This window comes from Narcine bancroftii, chromosome 2 (genome assembly GCF_036971445.1).
Source record: "Narcine bancroftii isolate sNarBan1 chromosome 2, sNarBan1.hap1, whole genome shotgun sequence".
Taxonomy (NCBI): Eukaryota; Metazoa; Chordata; class Chondrichthyes; order Torpediniformes; family Narcinidae; genus Narcine; species Narcine bancroftii.
In genome coordinates this window covers 330,709,498-330,732,389 of record NC_091470.1, presented here as the reverse complement: position 1 = coordinate 330,732,389, position 22,892 = coordinate 330,709,498, and the positions used below count along the sequence as shown (strand labels likewise).

Genomic DNA, 22,892 nt, shown 5'->3' with positions numbered 1-22,892 from the left:
TTTAGCTATTAGAATAATCTCGCAATGTGGCCCACAAGTTGATAGCATAGACCATAAGACATAGGAGCAGAAATAGGTTATTTAACCTATTGAATCTGCCCTGATATTTAATCATGAGCTGACCTGTTTTCCCACTCAGCCCCACTGCCCAGCCTTCTTCCCATAACCTTTTATGCTTCAGCTAGTTAACAACCTATTAACCTCTTCCTTAACTACACCCAAAGTTGCTTCCGCAACTGTCTGCAGCAACAAACTCCACAGATTTGCCAATCTATGGCTAAAGAAATTCCTTTGCATCTCTGTTCAAAGTGGACACCCTTCAATCCTGAAGTTGTGCCCTCATGTCCTAGACTCTCCTACCATGGGAAACAACTGTTCTATATCTACTCTGTTCATGCCTTTCAACACTCAAAATGTTCAATGAGATCCCCCTTTCATTCTCCTAAATTCCAACAGGTACAGGCCCAGAGCCGTCAAATACTCCTCAGGTGATAAGCCTTTCATTCCCAGAATCATCCTTGTGAACCTCATCTGAACCCTCTCCAACATCAGCACATCATTCTTAAATGAGGAGCCCAAAATGGCTCACAAGGCTAATGATATGCTGGTCTTCATTAGTCGCAGGATTGAGTTTAAGAGTCATGAGGTAATTTTGCCAATCTACCAAACTCTGGTTCGACCACCCTTGGAATATTGTGTTCCGTTTTGGTGGCCTCATTTCAGGAAGGATGTCAAAGCTTTGGAGAGGGTGCAGAGGAGATTTACCAGGATATTGCCTGGATTGGAGAACATGTCTTATGAGGCAAGGGCTTTTCCCTTTGGAGGTGACTTTATAAAAGTCCAGAAGATAATGAAAGGTGGCACATTTTTTCCAGGGTGGCAGTAGAAAATACCAGAGGACATCTGTTTAAGGTGAGGGAAAGAAAGTTTAAGAAAGAAAGTCAGGGGTAAGTTATTTTTACCCAGAGAATAGTAGGTGCCTGAAATGCATTGCCAGGGTTGGTGGTGGAGGCTCGTGCAACAGGGACATTTAAAAGACTCTGAGACAGGTACATGGATGCAAGAATAAGATGCTATAGGTGTGAGTTAGGGAAAGTTTAGGTTGTTGAGTAGTTTATATAGGTTGACACAACATCATGGGCCAAAGAGCCTGAACTGTGCTGTAATGTTCTCTCTCTCTCTCTCTCTCTCTCTCTCTCTCTCTCTCTCTCTCTCTCTCTCTCTCTCTCTCTCTCTCTCTCTCTCTCTCTCTCTCTCTCTCTCTCTATATATATATATAAAGAGGCATGGGATTAGTGAAGGAAAGCAGTTATAAGTGAGAAGATCAGTAGTGATTTTATTGAATAGCAGACCTGGTGTGAGAGGCCAAGTATTTCACCTTTTTATGTTCCAGCTGCTCTGCCCACAGACTCCTCACAGGTTTGCTCAATGTCTCCTTGCATCTTCCTTTGCTGCTGCACTGTTTTCCACTTGCTGTCATCTCATTCCTCTCCTAGCTGCCTTCTCAGTTTTCCTCACTGTCTCCTTATTGTTCCCCTCACTACTTCCCTTCTTGCCTCCTTTCTAGTTCCTTTGCTTCTCCCTTCTCTATCTCTTTGCTGTCTCCTCAATCTTCACTGCTCCTCTTGCTGTTTTCTCACTGCAGCCTTCACTGCTCTCCTCGTTGCCTCCTTGCTACTGCTGTCTCCTCACTGCTCCTCTTACTGCCTCTTGATGCACCACTAACTGCCTTGCCACAACAGCGTATCAGGAGGTGAGTCAGGAAATCCAACCTCTGACTTGTTAGTTAAGTAGCCAATGCAATTCTTTAATGTTGACTTCCAGGATATCGATGATGATGAGGGAGAGGGAGGAGAATGGAAGGGAGATCAAGAAATAGCTTGAGGAGGGTTATTCCATTGAAAGTCAAGGAAAGATGTTTATTTAGATCCTTGCCTGTGGCAGAGTTGAGGAGATAGAATTATTACAATGATAGTTATTGAGTTTTACAGCATGGGAACAGGCCCTTTGACCCAATATCCATGCCATTCAAGGTGCCTACCTGAGCATGTCCTATTTGCTTGCCTTTGGCACATGTCCATCTAACCCTTTTCTCTCCATTTACTGTCCAAATATCTTGCAAACACTGCTGTTATTTTATTTTCAAAGGAAAATGAGCACCTCATCTCAGCATTGAACCAGATTCCCAATAACTGGCAATTAGTGTGGTGAGTGGCCTGATGGAGGAGGAGTGAACCTCAATGTGCTTTGGGAATGGCAAGGACAGGTCTTCCAGATGGCATGTGCTACTGACTGTATGTGGGTGCGATGATTGTATGTGGAGAGAATATTCAGTCTTTGCTTTGTATTATTAGTGGTAGTCCACAGTGAACACAAAATTCACAGATCATTTTCAGACATTGTCACACATATTGCACTATGTACCTACTGAATGCACCAAAATTATTACTTGCTTCAATTGAATAGGTACTTGTAAAGAAATACTATATACGTACCATTAAGTTAATTGAGTTAAATTAAAAGAGACAATAAATACACAAGATAAATCTAAATATTCACAGTAACCTGAGTGCTTAAAAAAAAAAGTGACTTGAAATAGCGCAGACAGTTCAAGAGACTGATAGGTGATAGGGAAAAAAATGTTCTTGAATGTAGAGATGCTGGCTTTTCGGCTCCTGTTCCTTCTGCCTGAAGGTAATAGTGACAAGTGGTTGTGACCAGGGTGATTGAGATCTTTGTTATGTTGGTTTGCCTTCTTGAGGCAGCAGCACATAAAGGTGCCTGCAAAGAATGGGAGATCAGACAATGTGATAGATTTGACCACATTTGCTACTGTCTGCAACCTTTTGTGGTCCCGGGCATTTGAATCACCAAACCAGGCTGTGATGCAACCAGTCAGTATACTTTCCACAGTGTACCTGGACAGATTTGATAGCGTATTCAACAACGTGTCAAATCTCCACAGACTCCTCAGAAAGTAGAGGTGATGGTGTTGCTTCTTCATGGTTGTTAAACAATGTTGTAAATTATGTGCATCCTACATTCAGATATATTATTCAGTGTGCAGCCAGATACAGATATAATACTTGTATGAGGATTGTAAATGGATGTTGCCAGATGGACCTGGGCTGAAAAGTTAGCTGATGTGCAGGAAACAATTGGCAGAATGTGGCTTTTGAGTCTCAAGGGGATTTTTAACCATTCATTACTCACAACTCACCTCACAAGAGGGATATGATTTAGGTTTTCTGAAAACGAAAGACGGTATCTAAACAGTGTGGTGGAAGTACTAAAGAAAAAAAAAATTCATATATTCGGGAGAAATGGCAAAATTAAGGCAATGAATTCCCTCAGAGACTAATAAAGTGCAGCTCTTTTCCACCTGTAATGATCGCAGTTTGATCCTAACTCCCCAGTATTGATTGGGTGGAATTTGCACACTCTGTGATTTTCCCTGGGTGTTCTGCTTTCCTCCCATGTTGCAAAGATGTATAAGTTGGTAGGCAAATTGGCATATGTGTAGGCAATAGAAATGTGGAGAAAGCAAAATGGGATTGGTTTCAGGTTAATGTTCTTGATGGTCAGTGCAAACCTGGTGAACGAAGCAAAAATCATTGCAATGGACTGATTCCAAAAGTAATAATGAAAATAAAACACTTAAGGAATATAATACCAGAGAATGGGAGTTCATCAAGAGCCATGAAAAGGTCTTGTGAGACCCAACCTAGAGCACTGTGAACAACCCTGGGCATTAATCCACAGGAACTTGGTGAGGATAAATAGTCAAAGATTAGTCAAAGAAGGATAGCAAGAAATATAGAGAATCTATGTGGCTATTTGGTTTTGAAATGGAGAATTAAAAATATGATTATGGTTTATAAAGTGATGAGAGATCTGCGAGGATGAACAGGAAGGGCTTATTTCCCTTGGAAGAGAGATTAATAATAATATACACATATTTAGGTCAATTGGTAGGATAAGAGGGAATTTGGGGAAACCTTTTTTTCCACAATGTGTAGTAGGGTCCTGGAAATCCCTTCCTACAGACAATGAGAATGCTGAATGACCGGAGGAACTGCTCACACTCCCCATCCAAGACTCTCATATTCATGAAACAATATTTATTTATTTGTACCTATGAATACTTGTCCTGCATATGCATTTATGTCTGTATGTGTGATAAGTCTGGTTGTGTGTCTGCATGTTTTGCACTGAGGACTGGAGAACGCTGTTTCATCGAGTTGAACTTTTGCAATCAGATGATAATAAACTTGACTAGACCCTCTCAGAACATTTAAAAGCGTCTGAATGGTCATTTGAAGAGTTATATTTTCAATAGGTCATGGATTGGAAAATAGGGAATATAGAGTGTTCAAGTGGACATGATGGACTGGAGGTCTTGTTTCTGCACTTTATGAGGAATATAAAACCCTTATTTTGACCAGCATGAACACATTGGGCTGAAGGGCCTTATTCTTTATCATAAATTTCTAAAATTGCTGAGAAAGTATGTAATGTTAAAAGCTCATTATCTTGCTTATTGACCTGCTGAGCATTTCAGGATTTTCAGACTTGAATTATATAGAAAATACATTAATTAATTAAAGCCTATGTGAAGTATGTAATTCTCTCTTATTCTCTGCAGATGCTATCTGACCTGCTGAGTATTTCCAACTATTTTTTGTTATTTTTTAGATTTCTTGTATCTACAGCTTTGCTATTGTCATATTACATCTCAATTAAGTACAGATGTTAAAAACACAAAAACCACGTGAAGTCAACTAGATATGTATGTTAAGCAGAGTGTACCCATCATATCCAACTGAATTATCCTATGTATGTATGCATTTCATACACAAATGTATTATTATGCACAGATTAACACTTTTGCATATACACAGTATATGGTCTTATCAGCAACAACGATAAGTGCACTTGTGACAGATAATTTTATATTGTATATAGATATGTTTTAAAGGAGATAAATTGTGGCAGGTTTTTAGTGTAGGTCACATACAAACACTTTAAAACAAATCTCATTTAAAATGCCAGAGCTCTGCTCAAGCCAGACAGCCCAGGTGCCTTTGCAAAAACTTTGAAGAATCCCTCGAGAGACTTTACAAGTAGGTGTTAATTGGACATGCTGTGGAGTAATAGATTATTGTTTTGGAAAGCAACAGATGAACAAACTCAGAAGATTAGGTCCAGTGCCACAGTCTGAGTGAAGTTTGCTGTTCCAAGAGGGTCATATGGTTTTCTCTGAGTGAAAAAGAGAGAGAGAGAATTCAGTTTTACAGTTCAGCAGCAGCAGCTGGGACTGGAACAGGACAAGCTGACAAGCTTGTGGAAAACCCCAATTTTGAAGACAGGTTGTGTATTCTTAATTCAGCCTGGTCAAAGCCCTTGTGTCCATACAAGAAGAGATGGATGGTTGCATAATATTTCACTTGAAATAAGGGAAACAGAAAGGAACTCTGTGGTGACCTGAAAGAAAGAGGTTATCATCTGGAAAACCCTGATGGGGCAAGTTTCTTCGGCAAGTCACTGACGTGGTTGAACAGAAGGAATCAGATTGTGTCCAACGAGAAAAAAAATCTCTCTGAAAACCGACAAGAACCTTCCTGAGCAGTAACCATTTATCTTTCAAGGATCAAAGCCTGATGAAATTCATAAATGTAAAATTCTATGCATGGTTTAAAAATTTCCTGCAACCAGTGAACTTGGAGGTGTGAAAAGTGAGATTGGATTGTGAATCAGGGAATTTTTCTGAACTCATGCACACATTACATACTTGAGCACTTAGAATTAGAAGGGGATTAAGTTAAGTAATACGTTAAAATTTGATCCTGTTTTCATGTTTAAAGTTAATTAAAAGTAACCTTTATTTAAGTAACCCTTTATCTTGGTGAATTTCTATTGCTGCTTGGTTTTGGGGTCCTCTGGGCTCATAACACACTTTCGAGAAGAGGTGAAAGATCTCGTGATATGATTCAAGAGTAACAACCTGAGTCACAATGTGATTGTGGGGTTCAGGAGATCCCAGGAACTCTGAGGTGGAGAGAGTAGAGTACTAAGTTCCTTGGAATCCACTTAACCAGTGACCTATCATGGATACACAACATCTCCTCATGTCAGGAAGGTGCAACAGTGACTTCACTTCCTCTTTCCAATATTTTTATTGAGATTTTTTATCTGTCTGTATGCTCATACATAGGTAATAACAAGAATATGTATCCAACAAAGTAAACATGTATTAACAAATAGCTGCAAATAACCTATAAAAGAAACAAAAAAAACCCCAAAAGATATATATTTAAAAAAAAACTATTCCCTTACCCTTCCCTTGTGAAGTTATGATTAAATATGTATGTTCCATTAATGCATGAGAGAAAGGACAACTAAACTGTGAAATGGGGCCCAACAATCTTATAAATTTTGAAAATAATTAAGGAAAAGACTGCATAAATTTAGAAAATTAAGATTCATTACATTAGTGGAGCATCTAATTTTTTCCAGAGTCAAGCATGCCATTGACATCAGATAGCCATTGAGTCTGTGTAGGAGGGACAGCATCCTTCCATCTCATAAGTATAGCTCTTCTGGCAATAAGAAGAGCAAAGGCAACTACATGGGATTGTAGCCAAGACACATTCAAATCAGCTGACTTACTTATTCCAAATAGGGGAAAAAAGGATTAGGAGCCAAATTAATATTAAGAATTAAAGACAAGGTATGGAAGATACTTTCCCAATAATTGGAAGCAATTTCACTTCCTAATAAGACTGAAGCGGGCAAGGCTACTGGCCACCATTATGTTAACCTTCCACAGGAGCTCTATTGAGAGTGTCCTGGCTGGCTGCATCACTGTGTGGTAATATTGCTGCAGAGAAATAAACAGGAGGTTAATCCATATGACCATAAGAGTGGCAGAGATCACTTGGGTCCTCCCCCTACCCCCTCCCCCCCCCCCCACCACCATCCATCAACATGATCTACTGGAATCATTGTCTGAAGATGGGATATTATTTATTTATTTGTTTTTCTGAATACTTGTTCTGTGTATGTATTGTGTGTCTGCATGTTTCGTCCTGAGGACTGGAGAATGCTGTTTTGTCGGGTTGTACTTTTGCAATCGGATGATAATAAACTTGGCTTGAGGCTTGAGATTACATTTCTCGTACATACAATGTACATGAGTATACAGACAATGCAATATGTTAAATTTCTACAGAAGTTCTACTTAATTATTTCCTTTCCCACCTCATTCTTATCATTCTTCATTGCAGGATCAGATGCCCCTGTGTTGCCCTCCCCAGCTGAGGATACCACTTCTGCTGTACTGACCACCAAGAGTCCCTCATTCTTCACTAGTTCTCAGACTCCTGAGACCCAGACAGCTTCACATATTCCCCACCGTAAAGATTTCCTGAATGTTTCTACTGTCCCCAGCACCTCTGTTTGGCCAACTCGAGATGAGCCACAGACTCCAACAGGTACATTGCATCTGAGATCCCTGGAAATACAAAATCACAGTGAGGAACAGGATTCTGGTGCTCGGAATGGAAGGGTGGAGTGGGAGCCAGGAACAAACAGTAGTCACTTTGCATCAGAGGCACTGGGAAGCCCAGGATTAACCTCCCCTCCTCTCATCAATGACCTGGTTCGTGAGCTTATAGGCTGTCCAGGCTGCCAGAGAGAGGAGGCAATATTGGAAGAGGAGCCATTCACCATGGCTAGCCCTTCCAACAGCTTGGACTTGGTAAAAGGGGTGGAGGGAAGTGGCGGGTCCTTGGGTCTGACGCGAGGGGCCACTACATTAAAAGAAAAAAAGGATGCCAAGTTGATCAGAATTGAAGAGGCCACCAAGCTCCCATCCCAGGGAACAGAAGGAAGCACTGACCATACATGGGTGGACCTGGATCTACAACTGTGGTCTGAAGTGAGCACCATCCCTGCCCATCACCCCTTGACAACCAGTGAACCCTCTGAACTACACACAGACTATATTTATGACTCTGAAAATAATGCAAATGTTGATTCTTCTGACAAATTCCCCATTGTTGAAGCTCCAGATTTTCCCATAACATCATCCAACTTAGAATCCACAAAAGATTTCTTGCCTGACCTTCCTGCCTTTTCTCCTCCCCCCGATGGAAGTGTTTCTGGTGTTCAAATGGCCACATTATATTATTGGGATGAAGTGGCCAGTGAGGTGGGAAGTGAAAATGAACTCCGACTGACCACAGCCTCTCCTAAGTTACAAACCATGTTACTGGAGGAAGAAGACATCACTAGTCAGCCGGTGTCCAACCCAGACTTCATATCAGAATCTTACCTTACTGTCTTCACTGACACTTCTGACTTGGAGACCAGACAAGACATTAGTCTGTCACCCCTTGTCCTTGGAGAAGGCAGGAGAGAATGCAAACTAGGATATCTGAAGCACAATAAATCCTGCAAATCCATCTGTGACATGGCCCCAAATTACTGCTACAATGGCGGACAATGCTTCATCATGGAAAATGTTGGAGCTATTTGCAGGTTAGTGGGAACTTGTTTCTGAGATAGGGTTTAGAATGTAGCTCCCACCATAACACATGTTTTGCATGACTCCTATCACATGGTTGTACACCCTCTTTTGTCATAACATCTGCACAATGGCCCTTAGGTTAGTGTCTGAGCTGAAGGGGATGTTCCTCAATTTGCATATTCCCTGAACACATGCTTATGCTGAACCAGTGACTAGGCTTGGAAATGAATACTGGTGGAAAAAAGATGGTAGATTCTTTTTCTTTTTTTTTTTGGCAATTGCTAAAAAAAAGTGCCACCAAATTATCAAGATAAATTGAATATTAGGGGGAGATTGATAGAACTGTTAATTTTTTTTGTTTGTCAAGTGGGTAAAGGAAGATAAAATAATGAAATTGTAAGCATTTTTTTTCAGATTGTCCAGTTCTTTCTAAAATTTTCCTTGTTTGATGTGCAGTTCCTGCTCTTCTGGCTGTTGAATTGGACCCTTTCTCTGGATCAGTCTGGATTGTAGGAAAATTCATAGTTGGCTCTACAGCATTGGTTCTCAACCTTTTTCTTTCCACTCATATTAAGTAATCCTTATGCAATAGGTGGCTCTGTGATTAGTAAGGGATTGCTTAAGATGGTATGTGGGTGAAAATAAGAAGTTTGAAAACCATTGTTTTAATGGTACCTAATGTGCACGGTTTCATAACTCCAAAGGAAATGGGCCAATGACAATTTTTCTCAAGCAAAATATTTCAGTAATAATTGGGTCTAGAGCAGTGATTCTCAACCTCCCCTTCCCACCCATGTACCACCTTAAGCAACCCCTTACTAATCACAGACCACTGATGGCATAGGGAATACTTAAATGGAAAGAAAAAGGTTGAGAACCACTGCTCTGCAGCTTATGTTGGCTCCACAGCACTGCTGGATCATAGGAAAATTCATAGTTGGCTCCACAGTCTCCTATGGGTTGACTTGCCTAGAGAGCACATAAAACAATGCTTTTAGTGTAGCTTGGACAAATTTGATGATTCAGTAAATTATTCTCATATGGACTTCCACCCTGTGCCATCTATTGTAAATTCCCTCACCACCTATCAAACTAAAAATCTAACAGTTTTGTCAATCTCTCTCTAGTCTTCATGGTACCTTCACCACAGCTCCAATTACAGTAGTCAGTGCCGGCACAAACTTCTTGAAAGTTTAGGTTAATTACTTAGAAATCTGAAAAGGGTCTATTGGACAGATGACACCAAAAAACAGAAAGAAAAGAAAATGTGAGTGGATTTCAGAAAATAAGTGAAAAAAATCACGATTTTTAATTCAGAAGTAATAGCAATTAACAATTAGAAGCACTTCACATCTTTGGTCAGTCATTGGAAGTAAATCCAGTTGATAACAATGAGACATAAGTTGCTTCTTCCTAGTTGGTGTTACCTCAACAGTTTGGGTTCATCTTAATGCAGTTTTCAGTTATTCAAAAAGTACCAATTATTTGCAATTTCATCCAGAGATGTCGGGAGGAAGACTGAAGCAGCAAGATTTTCTGCTGGTACAGGCCCAAATAAAATCTCAGTGGGAGTTTAGATATTTGTTGAGATAGTACTGGGGGAGTTTTACTCAGCACTTGGCCTAGATATGTTCAGAAAAGAGAGCAAGGTGAAATGTAATCTGCTCTTAACTTGTTCTGCAGCTGTAACGTGGACATTGGCTGCAAGACAGTAGAAAGTGTATTATAATGTAACTAGCCCATGTTGATCTGCTTTGTGCATGTTTGACAGAGCAGTGGAGAGTTATTTATTTGAAAAGATATAACATTAATCAGAAAATCATAAGTATCTAATTAAGGTAATCCACCTTACCTTTTGGTAACATCTGAGGAATGACACAGGCAGAACATTAGCTTGCCTTTGGTTCTGTGGAAGACATCAATGTGCAGGAAGTGACATATAATAATTCAGTATTCAGCGTTCACTGATTGGGAGAAGCCAGTATTGTCATGGGGAGCATTTGTTCATCACATGTAATTAATTTAATGTAAGTGCTGACTCTTCATTAAAGTGTTTTGTGGAAATTAAAAGGAAAAATGAGATCTAATAGGATTGCAGGAGATATATTGTGGTTGATCAGTAGATTGCATTCAGTGAATTATTCTGATTTGGGTCTGGTTAAATGTGAGCCTTGTTCCCATCTCCATTTACATTTGTACGTGGAAACATGTCCAGGATCCTGCACAGAAGCGTGAACAATGGAACCTGGCATCAGACCACATGAGGGGAGAGAATGAAAAGCTTTGTCAAAGTGGTAGGTTTAAAGGAAGAAAGAGAAACACTTTTCTGACAGTGATGGATCCATTAACATACAGGATGAGCAAAGACCAGAGTTGGGAAAAGTGCCGAAGGAGATGACAGAGAAGGAGTGAGTAAGGAAAAATCTGGAAACAGGAGGAGGATTTTAAAGGTTACCCATGAAAACCAATGGCAGCATATGATTTGCAATAAAGTGAGAGAACTTGGTTTGAGTTAGGCCCCGAAGACCAGGGTTCTGCATCTCACACATACACGAGGGAGGATGTACAGATGGATTTTGGGAAAGTCAGATGTACAGGGCAATGAGGGCATGAATGAGGGGTTTAACAGATAAACCAGGGCAGGAGCTGAGTTGGACAAGGCCATTTTTGTCAGATGAGAATTCATCAGGAGCACACATCCCCTTTGAGTAGCAAAGTACATTAGGTGTGTATAGGGGGCATAATGGAAAATGGTCATGGTGACTTTAATTCTTAGAGTTCTCTAATAATCAAGATCCTAATATTTAAAAAAAACTGAAGCTGGAGTAAGTCATTCAGCCCTTTGAGTCTGCTCTACCTTCTGTGACTGATCTTCTATCTAATTTCTTATCCTATTTCCATACTATATCCTTGATTATTTTAGTATTCAGAAATCAGCTTCTACTGGAGTAGGGGATTCCAAAGATTCTTCACCTTGAGATGCAGAAATTTTCTTCATTTCAGTCTTAAATGGCTTCATCTTTATTATGAGGCAGTGATCTCTGGTTGAAGACTTTAATTTTATTTTTTTAATTTAAGAAATTCAGCATGGTAACAGGCCATTCTGGCCCACGAGCCTGCACCATGTGACCTACTAACCTTGTACATCTTTGGAATATGAGAGGAAACTGGAGCACCCAGAGGAAACCCACACGGACATCGGGAGTATATACAAACCTCTTACAGATAGATGTGGATTCACACCCTTAGCCTGGGGAAACCTTGACTCCTATTTGTATGTTTCAGTGAGGTCTCACTAATTCTTCTAAATACAACAGTATTGAGGTCTAACCCACATAAATTCTCTTCATCCCATAGACTCAGCTTCCCAGGAAGCAGTCTGGTGAAACCAGACTCTTTCTCATACAAGTTCATCTGTCTTTCGGTCAGAAGACCAGTACTGTACACAATTTTTGCTGCTTTGGGTGAGGCACTTTTGTATTCATGATCTCTAGCAATAAATGCCAACCTATTCTTCACCTTCCTCATTGTCTGCTCCACCTGCATGGTAGCTTTCATTAATGTTTTTTTCACAAGGACACTCAGGACCATTTGAACATTAACATTTCGCAATATCTGTTCAAAAGTTTACTCAGCATTTCTCTTCTACCGAATTGGATATTTCCTTTATATACTCCATTTGCTGTATTGATGCTCATTCGCTTAAGTTTTCTGCATCTTCTTGGACTCTTTGCATCTTCATCACATTATGTTGTCATTTAATTTTATATCATTAATAGTTTTAGAAAAAAAAACACATTTGCCCCTGAGCCATGACATTAAGAGAACATAGAAGAGTACAGCCCAGGAGCAGGCCCTTTGGATCATGTATTTGTGCTGAACATGATGTCTAAATTAAACTGCTGCTTGCACCTGATAGTTATCCCTCCACCCCCTTCATATTCATCCCTCTGTCTAGAAGTATCTTAAATGCTATAATTGCATCTCCTTCCACCACTTCCCTAGCCCCGACCACTCTTGTCTAAAAAAATTCCCACACCTCCATTAAATGCCTTTCCCCTCACCTTAAACGTGTGAACTCTTGTGTGTGACACTTCTCTCTTTGCCCCAGTACCAAACCCCGGCACATCATTAGTCACAGTTTTCCCATACTACTTATTTTAACTCTTTGACTTCTATCTATTAATGAGCACTCCTTTCATATTAGTATGTGCTCTAGCTTTATTGACTAAACACCCATATGGGACCTTTATCAAAGACCTTCTGACAATCTCAAGACATTTCATAAACTGGTTTCCACCATTTATTCTACAAGATATGCAAGGCATTATTTAAGGTGGTATGTGAGTGGAAAGAAAATGTTTGAAAACCACTGCTCTAGACCCAATTGTTACTGAAATATTTTGCTTGAGAAAAATTGTCATTGGCCCAGCTCCTTTGGAGTTATGAAACCATGCACATAATGAGTCAATTAGGTGCGATTAAGGCAGTGGTTTTTAAACTTTTTCTTTCCTCCCACCATCCTTAAGTAAAGCCTTACTAATCACAGAGCACCGATGGCATAGGGATTACTTAAGGTGGTATGGGAGTGGAAAGAAAATGTTTGAAAACCACAGGGGTAGAGGATTCAGTGGTGTGTGGGTGGTAGGCAGAGAGAACCCAGAGGGTGAGGGGGTGAAATTAGGTAATGGGGCTGGAAGATGGTATGGGAAAAGGAACAAGTATGCAAAATGATCCCTTGACTGGTAGCTTTCCTATAATGCAAAATTTGAAATGTAATCATCCTGAAATGTTGGGAAATGTGACAGCTGATGTGTGCACAGGAAAATCCTGAAAAATAGAAATGAGAAAAACATCTAAATACATAAGAGAATGTTCTACTTTTGTATTATTGTGACATGGAGTCTTTATATTGGTGTGGCCTACCAACTAACATTGATAGGAGAGCCTTATTTAATTTCAAGTTGACTGATATCTCAGTGTACATTGTTGATGGAGACTCTTATTTTCTGTAATGATCCATTACACAGTCCAACAGACATTATCCTGATTTTATCCATATTTTTTGGGACAGTTCTTTATTGATTTTCATTCTTGTGGAATTAATTACCTTTAGCTGTATTAATAAGTATCAGCTATTGAATTACTTCTGACAGGTATTGTGACAATGAAGGAATCCACATCTCCAGAAACCAACTTGGATCACCATCCATTTTTCACGTGCATGCTTGGAAGGCCATGTGCCAATGAGCAGTTCTTCTGACAGAGGAATTATAGTATGTTCAGATCAGATGTCAACTCAAGCACTGTGTCAAGTAGTTGAGGACTTGAATACTAATTAGTTGCAAATTCTTGCCTTTGGTTCAGATCTTGAGGAATGTTGTAACACTCTTGATAGAAATAGGGGAAGAAGGGAACAGGACAGTGGTAGTCGGGTGTTTAATGGGCCAGGGGAGGTGTTCTGAAGTAATTTCAGCGTAAGGAGCGAATACTTAACCTCCAAGCTGAACTCCTTGGGTTTGGACCTAGGCAAGCAGGTGCATTTTAATTGTGGTAAAGATAAACAGGAAATGTTGGAAACGCTCAGCAAATCAGGCCACATTTGTGGAAAGAGAAATAGAATTAATGTTTCAGATCGAAGACCATTGTATGATCAGCCATCATCATATTGAAGGGTGGACCAGGGGCCCTACTCGTACTTGTTTTCTCATGTTCTTTTCATAGATGCCTCCCAATGTGCTGAAAGTTTTGAGAGTTTTTGGATATTTATATTTATTTCCTCTGCGATTTTATTTATTTTCATCTTTTAATTATTGACGGCTGGTTCTCTGAGTGGCCTGAACTATTCACTGGTTTCTCATGTGCGTGTAAGTTTGGCAGATGTTCTGTTGAAAGTTGTGTTGGCTGTCATTGGATGCTGATGTGCATGCTTAAGTGTCATCATGCATTAATGTGCCATATTTATAGAGAACTTGGAAGCAGTTTTGTGCTTTTTTTTGTTGAAGTAACCTTAAAAACAAAATAATTGCATTTTTGATTTAAAAGAATCTTGCCATGCAGTGGAATTTCTACACCTCCCTCTTTGCTCTGCGTTTATCCAATTGTTGCATTTGTGCTTCTTGTTACTTTCCTGCTACAATCAGATGGGCCTTTATGTTTGTTGGGCGCTTTCAGTAGCCCCAATAATGATACAAACAAAGACTGAGGGGAACGATAGGCTTTATGGTACTAGAGACTGCTGGCCTGGGTTCAAGGCTAGGAATGAGCAGGAAGGAGAGGGGACTCGACCTTTATGGCCCGGGGTCAAATGGGCAAGACTAAGGGAGGAGCCAAGGTAGGAGGACACCTGGAGGGTGGGCCAGCCAGTACATATAATCATATCACTACATTCACCCCTTCTTTTAAAAAATGGAACCCACCGGAAAACAGACAACAAAACCGGGAGGATAACAGCAACAACTATAACAATAACAATACGGTAAGCACAACAGCCGCAGTATTAACGCTTATTACAAGGGGTGGGAGAACCAGATGCCCCCACCGGCTAGAGGTTGAGCCGTAAGGGCAGCCTCCTCTGTCTGCCAGACCGCCGTGGAACCAGCGTATCTGTACAGCGCTCCTCCGGAGCGGGGACCAATGGGGGAGCGTCCACTGTAGGGACTGTCTGAGATGGGGTGCTAGCAGTGGACTCCCGGAGTGCTGGAGGGGTCCTCCGCTGATGCATGGGGGGGGGGATAGATGCCTGGACGACTGGCTGCAAGGCAGGCAGCTCAGGCTCCACGATCGGGTCTGCGACATGGTCAGTGGCCAACAAGGCAGTCTCAGAGTCTCCAGCCCTTGCCAGGTCTCATATTGGCACAGTGTCCTTGTGGCCATCTGGGTACCTCACAAATGCTTATCGAAGGTTTGCATGTATGAGGTGCACAGCTTCAATCAGTGGGTCCGTCTTATAGCCCCTGACGTGCTTCCGAAGCAGAACCGGCACTGGGGTTGTCAGCCAGGGAAGGATGGAAGAACTATTCACCGATCTCCTCGATCTGCATTACGGAGTTCAAGATCGGATGAGGGCTGGCTTGATTCAGAGTCACCAATGCCAGGATAGGCATCCCTTCATCGTTGTCGTCGGTGGGGAGGCCTTCCCAAGGTGGTGACCTCCATGTTGACCATGCAGTGTTCGATGAGGAAGAAGGTGGAAGTGGAGTCATGGCGGTCAGAAATGACGTCATCGGGGAGGTAGGCCGAGGTGCTGAGTTTGGGAGCGATGGCTGACGAGATGGTGCTCCCCTTACCACGCACGTGGTCAGCGCTGGAAGCTCCTCTGGAACACACACCACGCTGCTCCCAGACTGTGGTTGGGAACTGCAGACTTTCTGGTAATGGCCCCTCTTCCCGCAGCCCAAACACGTAGCCCCACTTGCAGGGCAAAGGCATTGCAAATGCTTGGATTGCCCACAGAAGTTGCATCTCGACGATGCCGTCAGCGTAATTGCAGCTGCAGTCGGGTTGGTAACGCTCGATGCTAAGTCCCAGGCCGCAGGCCCTTGTGGTGGAACATACGGAGATGGCCCGCTTCTGCCTGTGATCGACACCGCGTGGCGCTGGGCCGAGTCTAAAGTCCTGATCAAGTCGATAGCCCTTTTGAGTGGGAGTGGGTCCTCCTCGAGGAGTCGTTGCCGGATATAATCCAACCTCAGACCTGACATGCATCTCGAATCAGTTCTTCCACGCACTGGGTTAGGGATATAATGCCCATGGGTTCCCCCAAGCAGTCTTTTCCCAGTGTGACCAGTGACTGAATGAACTCTTCAGTGGATTCTCCAGGCTGTTGTTTTCTGGATGCCAGCAGGTAACGGGAGTATACCACATTCACTTTAGGCTTTTACAGTGCCCTCAGCTCAGCCATCACCTCATTATAGGTCGCACTGCTTTGGATGATCAGGAAGGCCCTCTGGCTGACTTGGGCCTGAAGGATCTTTAACTTCTTCTCGTCAGAGTCGATCACCTCAGCAGCAGCGTCGAGGAAGTTGTTGAAGCCGTTCATCCATTGCTCAAAGAGCACTGAAGCACCTGGGACTTGGAGGTCGACTTCTAGCCGTTCGGGGCACAGCAATTTCTCCATTACGGGAGACCTACAAAATCTAGTACAATAAATTGTTGGGCGCTATCAATAGCCCCAATAATGACACAGAAAAAGACTAAGGAGAACGATAGGCTTTATTGTACTAGAGACTGCTGGTCCGGGTCCAAGTCTAGGAAGGAGAGGGGACTCAACCTTTATGGCCCGGAGTCACATGGGCAGGACTAAGGGAGGAGCCAAGGTAGAAAGACACCCGGAGGGCGGGCCAACTAGTACCTAGGATCATATCATTGCACTCAGAGATTCTCTTCATTGAAATAGATCCATCCTTCATTTTCCTCATCTTTCTTGTGGACCTTATATACAATATCTGGATTTAGATCATGAAAAGCTAAATAACAGCTTCTGTTTCACCACCTCCAAGTTGAATTTGCACATAATTTATTTAATTTAGTCCTTTATGACAGAAAGCGGTGCATCTGAGCCCCTACCCTGCTGCACTCAGAAGTTGGATCAAGTAGCAGTTTTCAACTGAGTTGAAGGGCCTGATATACCTAGAATCCAGTCCCCTTAGCATTACTCCAATCATTACCATTGCAGCCAGCACAGCCCTGGTCATTCAGCTTCAGTTAAGTGAGCATAGTTTTATTTAATGAATATCAATGTTTTAAATTAATTCACATATTAAATGTGGATTAAATTAATGTATCACCTTCCAATTTTTATTAATATTTTGAGTATCAGAGTTTGTTGTCATAAACCTAAGTACAATGTGTACCTGTACAAAAATCTTAATTGTGCAGCCACACAGGTACACTTAAGATGCATCAACTGAATAGTATAAATTAAATGACCCTTTTCTTCCATGAAACAGTAAAAGAGTTAATAAATATAAAAGGATAGATAGATAAATAAACATTCACAGTTGCAGACAGTGCAAAAAAAAATGTATGTTTAAAAAGTTGTCAAAGATTTTTCAATGGTTCCTGAATGGTTTATGGGCAAGGGAGATGCAAGAGCCAGATGGCTGTTGGAAAAAATCTGTTCTTGGACCCAGAGGTGCTGGTCTTCAGGCTTCTTTGCCTTCTATCCAAAGAAGAGTTTGTGACCAGGGTGATATGGATACTTTATGATGTTGGCTATCTTGAGACAACACCTCACATAGATGTCTTAAGTAGATGGGAGGCCAGTGCTTGTAATGGACTTGGCTATGTTTGCCATTTGATGCAGCCTTCTTCATTCTTGAGCACCTGAGTTTCCAAGCCAGACCATGATACAACCAATCAGTATACTTTCCACAGTACACCTTTTGAAGTTCAATAGAGTATTCGACGATGTGCCAAATCTCCTCAGACTTCTTAGAAAGTAGAGATGTTGGCGTGCCCTCTTCACTGTTGTCTCAACCTGCTGGGACTAGGAGAGATCCTCTGAGACGTGGACTTCCAACTGCCTTCTATCTTTTATATTTGATTTAGAATTATCATTAATATTATGTTTATCCCCAAATTTATTCCCTGTCAATAACTTATCTAAAATCCTGTTGATCCTTCGAACGTTGTTTCGACAGAAATTGATGCAGTCTTCCATTACTGGTGCTGGAATTCCATTTTATGGAATTATTCTTCCCACACTATTTAATTTTGTGTTAAGTTCCCAAAACTTATCCAAAGCACAGGTAACATTCCAAAGAATCAACACCAGAGGACCCAACAAGTGGATAAAATCAATACCGACAAGCTTTCTCCCAAGGGAAATTAGTCTAGGGGGCAATAAATTTTTAGGAGAGAGGGAAGAGATTTAAGAGGAACCCAAGGGACAATGTTTTCACACAGAGGTAAACCATATCTGCAATGAGAATCTAGAAAAAAACTGCAGAAGGAGGTACAATTATAACATTCAAAAGACATTTGGACAGATATATGGATAGGATTGGTAGAAGGTTATGGACCAAATACAGCCCAGAATGGCAACCTGGCAGTATGGATGAGTTGGGCGAAAGCACCTGTTCTGTTCTGTTCTGTACGAGTCAATACTGTTTTCTCCCTTGTTCTTATTAAGGGTCCCAGATGTGAAATGTTAACTGTTTCTCTTTCCGCAGATGCTGTCTGACTGGATTAGTGTTTGCATCAAATCCTGTTTTTATTTCAGATTTCCAGCATGTAGAGTTTTGTTTGATTTATATTCTCATCCTCGTGATTAAAAACCTTTTGTTCACCAGCTTTTGCCAAGTTAATTTATGCTTGTCCTGTAATTCAATGTTTCCCACACCCCCACCCCCACCCCCCCCCCCCGCCTAATCTTACCTATAAATTACACTGCTCTTCCTTCTTGACCTAAGCTGAAATGATATGTGTTGGGCTTGTTTATGGTATTAAAAAAATGATAAATCCTTTTTGGCTCGAGTTGGGTTAGGATTGGCCCTGGTCAAATCGGGTTTTAGTGCTATACCTGAGCAGACTTCTATTCCCTTGATTCCAGCTTACCATTTTGAATGAACTGTTGTTTGTCTTTCTTTGGCTTAGTTTCCTACATTGAAATCCATCCACTGCTATTTGAATGCAAATTTTATCTGAGAATGTCCTGTTGCAATTTTCTGCTCTACTTACTGTTGTCACCTAAATTAGTGGAGTCAGCAGTGTAGAAGTCCAGCTTGCGTGTTTTCTCACTCTCACTCACTCTCTCTCTCTCTCTCTCTCTCTCTCTCTTTCCCTGTCCCTCTGTTTCCTTTCCTCCAGCTCTGCATTCACAGAGCGACACCCCTCCCCCAATCAATTCGCAGCTTTTCTCTCCTGCCCTCCTTTCCATGACCACTATCTTATTGATCTGTGCTCCTCCCCCTGCCCTTTCTTCCCTCCTATCCCCTGCTGTTTTTTCAGGCACCTGTCTGCTTTTTGCTCATACCTTGATGAAAGCCTTGGTCCTGAAAGATGTTTGCCTCCTATGGTCACTGTGTGATCGGCTGGTTACTTGAGCTCTTTTGTGTATTTTTTTTCGAAGCCATTTATAGTATGAAAACATGGTTGAATAATCTACCAATATTCGCATGTTAATTTTGTGCAATATAAAGGGTTACTTGCCTGTGGTAACCTAACTTCCATCTGAGAGTTTGGAAAAGTACAAGGTGAAAGAGGCCAACACCTTTGGGCATTCCAGAATAAAATCTTATGAAAATATATCTGGGGAAAGAAAGCAGTACCAAAATTCTTTATTTGTCTAGCATGTGTCACAAAATTTGTAACCTGGCTGCAAGTTACTGCAGTTCAGATGTTGTACTGAGATTTGTAGCTTCAGTTTAAATTTCAAACACCACATAATATGTGTTGAATGAATTTATAAATAATGTAAAATCCTCCAGATTGCACCTTAACTCTGGATTTATATTTGAAAAATTGGGGCCAGTGCGGTGGGGAATTTGTATAACTTATTTCCAATCATAGCCTTGGAATTGGACACACATTGTCTTTTCATCGGGTTGAGGATAACCTGCTTCGACTCCAGGTCTGTTGGTCCTGTGATGTCTGCTGAGGTCGATGTTGAATCCACAGACTCTACCACTGGAGGAGGTGAGTGAGCACAGGAAGTGCTTAAAAGGAGGGTGAGTAATTGGTTCACTCTTTCCACTCTTTATACAGGGTTTCTGTATGCTCCCAATACATGGACAAGAGGTTCTCAATGTTATCCTGAATTGTCCTTCTTCATTTGAAGTAGTTATGGGCCAAGCCAGAATGTTATACTTTTCCATTGAGAACATCCTTGAGTATTTTCCTCTCTTCTCCTGGTATTGTCTTTCCATATTAGCTCGGAAAAGAGTTATTGTTACAGGAACCTGGCCATGTAAACAACATGTACTACTTGTCAGAGCTGACCGAATGTAACCATAGTGTTGGAGATGAAAGCCCAGAAATGGGTCACAGTGGATTGGTTCCTGCATCAAAGTGTACAGGATGGGTAGCAATAAAAGTTGTGCCGTAAACTATGAACGGTCCTAGGTTCTTTTCTCAGGTGACTGAAAGTTGTGCTGGAAAACTGGAGACGACAGTGAATTTTATTTACTGTTGATTTGTTGCTTGATATGGGGAAGTGGTCCAAAGATTCCAAGGTCTTATCATGGACTTTAATGCCAGAGAATGATGTGAACAGTGGGGGCATTTTGGTAGAGGGGCCAGATTTTGCATGTGTTAAGTGAAAGAGCTGCTCTCACTGGTGTTTTGAGTTCGCAATGATTTGGCTAGCCTTTGAACAGTGTATTTACAAATGTTAACTGGCATTGTTGCTTTAAGACTGATATTATGGTGATTTTGGCTCAAGAGTGGAGGCAACCAGGTTGAAACAGTTTCTCATTTGTCCTTTGGACTAATTACATTCCGGCAGGAAGCTTGTTGGAGGTGAATACTGGAGTATTCAACAGTAGAGTGCAGGGTTCTCTCACATTCCTTCTTCCAGTCATTACCTGGGATGGAATCTTTTCTGTTTTATTATTTTACCAACAACAACAAAAATGAGAGAATAATAAATGTCAAAATTTGAGATCTACTCCTGAATGCTTTTTGTTGTTATGTTTCTTACAGTTAATAAAATTGCTTTTATTAGAAGTCATAGAAGTATACAGTTCAGAAACAGCCTCTATGGTCCAACTCGTTCATGCTGATCAGGTTATCTGAGCTAGTTCCATTTATCTGTGTTTAGACCATGTCCCTTCAAACTTTATAGATAGAAAAGGTTCACAGAGACATGTGCTGAATGCAGCAAATGGGAATAGCTTGGTTAGTGTGGACATGAGGTCAAAAGTGCTGTAAAACTCTATCACCTTTTCTATCCATTTACCCCTCTAAATATCACAAATGTACGCACCTCTATAGCTTTCTCTGGCTCTCATTCTATATAACCACCACCTTTCTCCTTTCGCTTTAAACCTGTACCCCCTGGTTTTGGGATACTGGGAGAAAGACTGTGACCAATCACCTTATCTTTGCCCCCTTTAATTTTATATGCCTCTAACAGGTCACTCCTCAGCCTCTGAGGCTCCAGAATAAAAAAGATACTGCCTATCCAGTCCCTCCTTGCAACTTGAGCTCTCAAGTCATGGTAAAGACGCTGTTGATTTTTTTTTTCTGCCCCCTTTCCAGCTTAATAACATCCCTCCTATAGCAGGATGACCCAAACTGTACACAATATGGCCTCACTAACCTTTTGTGCACCTCTAACATGACATCTTAATGCCTTGACCAATGAAGGCAAGTCTGTCAAATGCCTTCTTCACTACCAAGTCCACTTGTGTTGACCCCTTCAGGGAAATTTGTGCCTCTAACCCTTGGTATGTCCATTCTACAATGCACTTCAGGGACCTACCATGTCGACAAAATCCATGTGGACAACGTCTACCACCCTGCCCTCATCAATCCTTTTCGTCATCAGATGAAAAAAAAATCAAATCAAATTTGTGACTCAAAATTTTTAATATTCTGTGCTTCTGAATCTATGACCTGTTCCTCTTCTCTGTACGCTTCCATTCTTAATCTTTGGGAGAATCTTCTCTTGCTTGGATACAGAGGATGGAGCACCAATCACAGCATTACTCTTTAATAAACTAGGGCGCTGTCATCATCATGTTGTACCTTGGGGGAAGCTCTGATATATCATCTCCTTTATCAAGCACAGGTGTTGCACAGAAAGCCACAAAACATTTAACTTAGGAGATTGGTAATTTGTACCAAATCTGTAAAAGGCCCAGGACCAGAAATCAGTTTAATATTTAATGGTGATTTGTTCTTCCTACAGATGCAATGCGCAGGATTACATCTGGCACAAAGGGATTCGGTGTGAATTTATCGTCACAGAGTTCCAGGTGATGTGTATAGCAATTGGTTCCTCAGCAGTGGTGGTCCTACTCCTCTTCATGCTCACAGTCTTCTTTGCAAAGAAGGTTTACTCTTTAAAAGCTGAAAATAAAAAGCTTCGGAAAAGGAGGTGAGTATTGCAACATTGCCCCTTCAGAGCAAGTACCAAGAGAAAAGCAGTTTATATTGAAGCAGAACCCAAACACATAACCTGATTAACTGATTGTGTTCTGTTCTCTTCTAATTTTTCTCTCTACCTTTCTCGCTGTAGCTCCTGCCAGTGCCCACTTTCTTTCTCTTCTCAATTCTATACCTTTCTAAAGTGGTTTTACTGTTTATACTCATGTCCTCTTTCTTTCCTTGCACCTCTTCTCCCTAACTGAGGGTGAGAACTGAGGCTGTAGTAAGGCTATGGGATGCAGAAAAATTAAAGATCAATTGAGCATGT

The 22,892-nt window shown here is 41.2% G+C and overlaps 1 protein-coding gene across 1 annotated transcript in view; it reads left to right on the top strand.

Moving 5' to 3' along the window:
* Positions 1-22,892, top strand: part of LOC138752777 (uncharacterized) — a 60,402-nt gene that overhangs the window by 1,893 nt on the left and 35,617 nt on the right. Inside the window, exons 2-3 of the mRNA XM_069915442.1 lie at positions 7,287-8,541; positions 22,386-22,574. Coding sequence (XP_069771543.1) covers positions 7,287-8,541; positions 22,386-22,574 — 1,444 coding nt within the window. The remainder of the gene's footprint in view (positions 1-7,286; positions 8,542-22,385; positions 22,575-22,892) is intronic.